At 43.0% G+C, this 7,541-nt stretch overlaps 1 protein-coding gene across 1 annotated transcript in view; it reads right to left on the minus strand.

The window, feature by feature from the left end:
- Positions 1–2,776: 2,776 nt before the first annotated feature.
- Positions 2,777–7,541, minus strand: part of SLC22A3 (solute carrier family 22 member 3) — a 25,652-nt gene continuing 20,887 nt past the window's right edge. The window contains exons 8-11 of the mRNA XM_057364425.1: positions 5,653–5,761; positions 5,300–5,412; positions 3,809–3,908; positions 2,777–3,061 (exon numbers count right to left, since the gene is read on the minus strand). Of these exons, the coding sequence (XP_057220408.1) occupies positions 3,004–3,061; positions 3,809–3,908; positions 5,300–5,412; positions 5,653–5,761 (380 nt within the window). The 3' untranslated portion in view covers positions 2,777–3,003. The remainder of the gene's footprint in view (positions 3,062–3,808; positions 3,909–5,299; positions 5,413–5,652; positions 5,762–7,541) is intronic.

Below are 7,541 nucleotides of genomic sequence, written 5' to 3' on the forward strand. Positions count from 1 at the left end.
ACTTTCACCTGCCTGCTGGTCCAAGAAACCTCTCTGCTGCTAGGAAGAGCACAGCTGGGTTCCTGAGGTCACACTGTTCACGTGCCATTGGAGCCTCTGGAGGATTCACATGGAAGACAACCATGGCTGACAGAGTTTGGACCCTCCTTGAGGAGGTGCCTGTCACTGAGTGAGCTGGGTCACAGCAGYCAGTTCAGTGCCAACACATGCATCTTAGGAGAACACTGCTGTGACTCTTGAGAACCTTGTAGGACCTTCGTGTGAGTATTAAGCGATTTGAGGCACATATGAATTTAGAATACCTTTTTTAAACAAAGCCTGTCCAGCAGCCTGTATTCCCACGTGCATCTACCTCCATGCAGCTGGTTTTCCTTGGGGCTCTCCATTGCTGAAGCTCTTCATCTGGTTCCACCACCTCATCTGTCCTCTCTCACCCCCAAGAATGTAATCCCACCGTCATCAGATCACTGGTCCAAAGTCTCACAGAGATGGGAAGATTTTTCAACTCACAAAATCCCTGTCAGGGATAAAAGTTAGCGCAGGAGCAATTACCAAATACAAACTCCACCTAAAATTGCTAAACACTGCTAGATTAGAAGTCAGAACATATGTATGGACTTTTTTTTTTTTTTTTTTTTTTTTTTTTGCTGTCCTTTACACAATGAATTTTTAAGAAATAAATATAATCAACTTTCTGATGCTGTCCCCAGCCATTTTACCTACTGAAATTTATCACTTACATTATCTTTTGAGCAACACACCATTATGCAAAACAAATCTGGAAGGCAGAAACAAGTCTCTGCATCTCTCTTCTCTATGTGCTTTAGTTGTCCACAAACAGCAGAAGCTGGCAAATATTWTTCATATTTATTTGGAAAGTCGTAGCTTTAAAAGATCTCTGCAGTCCTTCTCAAACTGCTAAAGTGTTTAAGACACTGATTTAAAAAAAAAAAAACCATGAAGAAGAGACACAAAATGGAAGAGGGAGGCTCAGTTCATGCAGCATCACATGTGATCACTTCACCCTGGCTCACCATGGGCCATGCCTTCAGTAGGGACTGCCTGGGCTGAGTTTTGTGGCCAAGTGACTGCATTTTCCACCTGCACTGAGACACAGCACTCAGCCAGTGCAAGCCCAAATCTTCCGGTTCAGGGCTGGTCTCTGCCAGCCAGCCTCGGGGTATTGTCCTCAGCTGTCTACAGAAGACTGTATTGGTGTAGGAGTCTTCTCCCTCTAGCTCCAGTTTTGGGTTGTTTTCTAGATTAGCCAGATATATTGAGAGATGTTCATTTAGTTCCATGTCTTTAAGCCATTACTGACTTTTGCTAAGCATACCTTTGACCCTYACTACACCTCAGAGTAAGTTAGAAACAGACTTGAAAGACAGGCATTTATCACTAAATACCCAAAGTGTGCAAACATTAGACTGGGATTGTTATTAAAGGTTCTGCTTTCCTCCAGAAGGGCTGGTGATAAGGGAAGGTGCTGGGAAAAGGCAGGGAGAGCTGGCAACTGTTGAAAAGCACAGCATATTCCTCACTACAGGAAACCCTCCACCCACCTAGATGTGCTCTTAGGATGGGGAGACCAGAGCAGTGGGCATTCAGTTCCACTGACTGCATTATAAAGCTGCTCATTTGGGGTATTGAGCCTTCCACTCTCAGTCCTGTATTTGCTTATGCCAAACATGGTTTTTGCTGAGCTTAAAGGGCCCTTAACAACAGCTCGCTGACTTTCTTTTGTTTATTTATTTCTCTGTTGGTAACARGATATCTTTGGAATGCCACATCTTTTCAAGTCCCTCCCTGTAAGGAGTGCTGTGTTCATCAGTCGGTGGCCAGGACACAATTCTTGAGGAAGGTCATACAGGAGGAAGGAAAGGCATCCTGTCCCTGGTATCTGATTGCAGAGCCAGAGAGTAAAAGTTACTCTGTTACGTCAGTTTCAAACAACTGGGACCAATTGACATTTCCCTCCATGGCCAAAGCTCATCCCTGCCCAAGACAGCTTAAAATCTCTGTCAGCAGCCCAAAAGATTTATCTCCAAGACAGAAATACGGCAAATAACAATCAGGAGCAGAAGGCAGAACTTGCASGTCACCTTGGCAGTAGTGAGGGTGAAGGAATTTAGTTTATAGGGGTGGGCAGACAGCATGCTTTGGAAAGAAAAATCAGCACGACCTTGAAAGAAATGTTTGGGAAAACRTTCAACTTTAGAGTAGAGCAGGCAGAAGCCCTTCCCTTGGAGATGGGAGGGGTCTCACATGAACCCCAGCTGTGTCTGGRGGGGACATGGGCAGCAGGACAATCTGTCCTGCAGAGCTAACGCTCTGTGAGAGGGGCATGATACCTACATAAAGGCCTGGAAAGGTGAGGACAGTTGCCACATTTCAGAAAGCCCTTGAACAAGRAGGGAAGCAGGGCTTTTGTTGAAAAAGCTCCCTGACAATCAGATGACAATCAGACCAGGGAGAGGTTCTCCTGATGCACACTGCTGATTCCCATCCCTCCCARCCAGGGAAAGTCACCCTGATCAGCACCTCCTTCCTGAGCTGTCATACCTTCTGTATGTCCACATGCTTCAGGGGCAAAGGAGGACAGGTTCAAACAGTCATCCTCTCCTCCTCAAGGTCATCTAAAACAAGCAGTACCATTTAAACCCTTCCYAGCCAAACATAAATCCTAACAAAACAATAAACAAATGTCTCAAATAGATAAAGAAATAAATACAAGGGCAYTGAGCTGGACAGTGCATCTTTTTAAAGCTATTCTGTTCTCTATGAAGAAACACAGTCCCTTCTTGCAAACAGCGTACTCAGAAAAAAAAAGGATTTATTCCATATTCATAGAAAAATACATGACTTGTATTAAATGTCCTTGTGCTTAGAAGGAGAACATGAAGTTTAATCCATATTCTGCAGCAAATTTTGAAATGGTAGCAGGTGGAGAACAAATTCCCAGTGTGGGAACAAAGTTCTTTGCTCAGTGCTGTCCTTCAAAAGTCAAATATAAGAGTTGGTGTCCCGGTGTTTCCGTTTCTTGCCACATGTTCCAAAATGACTGTTGAAACAGAAGGGGAGAGRGGCATAAGTGTGGAAAACCAGAAAAATACATAGTTCAATTTGTAGTCCAAGCTGCAGTAATGAAACATGAGTTTTTGCATTGAAAATTTCCACTTTCTTTAGTTTGTACATCAAATCAGGCATAAGTTGTTAATGTAATATCCAAAACCTCTCCTTGAAACATTAATGTACACCACTAGATCCTCAAATTATTTAGTCAGGGTGTAAATATTCCCCGCATATCTGCAGGTCAGCRAAGAGTCTGTGTGCCAGGGGTGGAAAAGCTGTGCCTACAACTCTTCAGCTATAAATCCATCTCGTACATGACTATGAAATGACTTCAGGAATTGTGGAATTGCATCCATGATAAGGGGCCCTTCTTCACAGGATGCTTGATTGAGGTAACGGCTGGTTTTCTCAAGCAGAGAGTTGCAGGCTATGCTTTGCAGCACCTCTCTTGCACACTATTTTGGTTTCTGCTTCCAGAGATGCACAGGACAACTTGTGTCTCTATGAGAAAAATACAGATTTCATCACCATACATTTTTATAACAGCCTTCATTAGTGACCATGCAAAGTCCAGGTTTCTATTGAGGAAAATATCACCTGCTTGTAGCATCAGCCTAACTAGGGAATTTACCTGGACACTTGGAAAACATCRATACTTTATGACAGTTGGTAAAGTTGGAGGAGAACATCCTCAAGAAATCTCACACAAGTAAAAGTAAGAAAATACATCTCATACCTTGGAAGCTGCTCCACATCCTCCACTGTCTCTGGTAATGGGATTCCCTTTGTCTCTGGTAGAAGCAATACAAGGAGCCCACAGACAGCTGCGAGAATACCTACAATGGACATTGAAGAAACACAAAAGCAACATCTTATTACTTTTTGTAATAAGTTGCTTTTTTTTTATTTTCAGCATTGTTACTTTTTTTAATTTTCAGCATTTATCCACTGAGAAAAGTTTCTCCAGATTAAGTTTGAAGTGCGATTTTTTAAGTCCATCAGCTATGTCTCATTAACCTACTCTAATCAAACACCCCTGTGTTACATGAATTTACCTTATTACAAAATCACTTGAGGGCTAGAAGTTCATTTGCATCCTGATCTCCCCAAAGGGATATATTAGAAGTCAAAAACCTGAGATAAGTGCACATGGGCAAATGAATAAAACCAAGGTAGTATTTCTCAGATAAGACAAATTTGCCTTTGCACAAAGGTCTCTGTTATGTAGATGCATCTGTGTTTCTTGATACCACTGGGATTTCCCTGAAATACTCTTTTCCTTTATCCATGGCCAAAGTAAATGATGTGATTCAGAATAAAAATTCCTCCTTGGGAAACAGCATTCAGATACAGTGACAATCTGAATCAGGAATGAATATTTTGGACTAATTTCCTGCATAGGTATAATGTGGTAAGTCAAAAATACGGAGTATGAAGCAAAAAATCAAATGTTCCCTGACTGTTGCAAAGTCAATCTGATCCTCTCTGATTTTGTAGCTGCTAAAACACAGGGAACACATGTGTCCTTCARAAGCAGCAGGATTTCATGATGAGATAATGTGAACACTCTACTTTTATCTATGTCTCTCTTGGAATAGTGGTAATCCTTTAAAATGTTTTTTGTCTTTCCAATTTCATTTTCAGCTAAAGTTGTTCATTAGCCCCAGTTCCATTTTGGATTTTCCCAGTCACATCTACCTCCTAGAACACTGGTTTAGCCACAGATTCCCATGTCCTTGTTGGAAATAACTAATTTTTCTCCCCCATAGAACTACTCCGCRGGGATTATTCTTTTCCAAAATGCAACTGAGAGAAAGAATTTGACAGGAATACAAAGTTATGCATAATACAATATCCACAGTCATAACGGTACCTACAAAAAAAMCCCCAAACTGTTTCTTAAAAGTCACCAACCTCTACTCTTGGTAGCCTAAGCTTACTTCTCTGCAATCATAGAACCTAGCTCTAAGGTTTCTCAGTCTTAAAGCACTTCACATGGTTTCTTTCCTGCTCCAACAGCAGAGTTATCCTCAGACCTCACTCACACTGTGCAGTGAAATCATTCACATTTCACACATTTGCCATTCAGTCTCTTGCTGAAGGCATTAAGATGGAGAAGCACTGCTCTGAGGGGAAGATGAGGCCACACACTGCTTTTGCCCCAAAAGAAAAGCTCTGTTAGGAGAGGGATGTTTAAACCAAAAGTACATTGTAAATCAAATCTTACTGAAAATTATTAGAGGTAGCTCCAACCAAATGGCCGCTAATCGGAAAAGCAGGAAYGGGGCTATGATCCCACCTAGATCACACAGGCTTGAACACAGGGAAACACCAAAATTTCTGCAAAAGATAAAAAAGTACCAGATATTAGAGAGGTGCTACCAAACAGATTAACTAGCAGTCTAAGGACTAGAGTGCAGATTTAGCTCTGAAATTACCAGTTTATGCCATCCATATTTAAGCAGTGGCTATTCAGCTGGGAAACTCTGAAGAAAACCAAGTTTAACTAAAGGACAGTGAAATCGGAGATGTGGAAAAGCAGAGGGAAAAGTTGAAGATTCCTGGACTCTTTAGACATACCTCAGAGTCGTAGGGTACAATTCACTGTTCACTAGGTAGACAACTTCAAAAGCTATGGTGATGCTGAGTCTTCCCAGTGTGGCAACTGTCGTTTTGAGCCATGGGATATCTGTTCATACAGAAAGAAACACTTTGGTGTGAAATGTGCTCTGCCACACCAGCAGAGCATTTCTGAGAGCCCCAGGCCCTGTCAGCAGAAGCTATACCATGGGAACACTGCAAATCAGACTGAAAGGCCACTGTTGTAGGTATCAATCTCTACTGGCAYTTATTACTCTTGAACATCACGTGAGGCTGCTTTGAAGAATTAGAAATAACTTTGAGCTGATTAATTCAAGGTGCTGGTGGAGCATAACAGCATGGGTGGGAGAATGAACATCATAAGCTTTTCATGACCATGTCCAAATTTTGCTCTGGAAAGGAGTATTTGTTTATATGGGGATATTATGCTGTAAAAAACACTCTTACATCACCTCCCAAAGCCTTCTGACCACAAGGAAGGTACTTCTAAAGCTGCATAGAATCATAGAATCATTTCGGTTGGAAAAGACTTCTAAGACTATTAAGCCCACCCATTAACCAGCCTTGCCACTCCACCACTAAACCATATCCCTAAGTGCCACATCTACTCATCTCTTAAAAACCCCCAGGGATGCTGCAGTAAAATAATACTCCCTAGAGCAGTCCATCTACTTACTCTTTATAATTTTTCAAGCCACTGCACATTAGACACACTCCTAATCATACTAGTCCTGGTCATCCTCCCCTTCCCTTCCCTGGTGCTTGTCCTCATACCTGGCACAGCAGGCACAGTCTGTACCTGGCATTGCCCCCTGGCTCTGCCCAGCTCTCCCAGCTCCACTCGAGCTCTGGTGAGCAGCCACTGCCCGGAATACATCAATGGGAAGCTCCTGAACATCAGCAGGGATGCGATGATCACACAGGACAGAATCACCCCTGTCATGAGCAACCCCTGAGCAGCCCCAGCGCCCTCTCTGGAGAGCTGGTGCTCTCTGGAAGTGCATCACAAGGTAGGTGATAAACACTTCTGCCCTTGGGATAGGACAGTCTCCTGCATGGTCTAACCATGACCAGGCTGACAGGGAGGCAAGGGAAAAAACAAGCCTGAACTTGGCACAAAGGGGAGCTCTGCCACTGGAGAGGGCTCTGGCAGTGATTGTGTTTTCTCAAAACTTCAATATGAAGAACAAGAAAACATTTCAGTTTGCTCTGAACCAAAAATGAGACACTTGGGTTTATTTCCCTTCCAAAACAACCAAACAAACCCCCATTAAATTTCATCCTATGATGCAAGACRCTGCTTTTGCCCTGAAAAGTTCTGTTTTCAAAAACATATAAGAAAAACAAGGTCTGGAAAGAACAAAACAAATCCACATTGTCTCCCTAGCACCCCTTCAGCCCATCAGATTCCCAAGGTGATGGTGACGTCCATGTGTATCCTCCCTTTGCCAGGGGACTCCAACTGTGTGAGCACCACAGTGCGATGGGATTCTCACAGCTCAGAGCTGCTGCTGCAGCATTTTCCATCTGTATAAACAGACTTCTTTAAAGCAGGACTTGGACCTCAAGTGTCCTGTCTGCAAATATCTTAATCCCCAGGGTGTCCTCTCCTCACCTGGGCAGAGTCCTCTCACCACTACTGAGAGCAGGCTCTTGACAGCCCCATGACACCACTTTGGGAACTAAAAGCTTTTAGCATGGCCAGGACTGTCCCTCATTTGGACAGGAGCAGTCCTGGGGAGGAGGAAGCCTTTCTAATGTCCATTCAGCTGCTGGTCCCCAATTATGGTAAGGCAAAGCATGATCCTATGGTTATATATGATTCAAAGCACCTCCAAATGCTTCCCTAGGGATTAAAAAAAAAAAAA

This window comes from Malurus melanocephalus, unplaced genomic scaffold (assembly GCF_030028575.1).
Source record: "Malurus melanocephalus ecotype Western Australia unplaced genomic scaffold, MMel_1.1 scaffold_38, whole genome shotgun sequence".
Taxonomy (NCBI): domain Eukaryota; kingdom Metazoa; phylum Chordata; class Aves; order Passeriformes; family Maluridae; genus Malurus; species Malurus melanocephalus.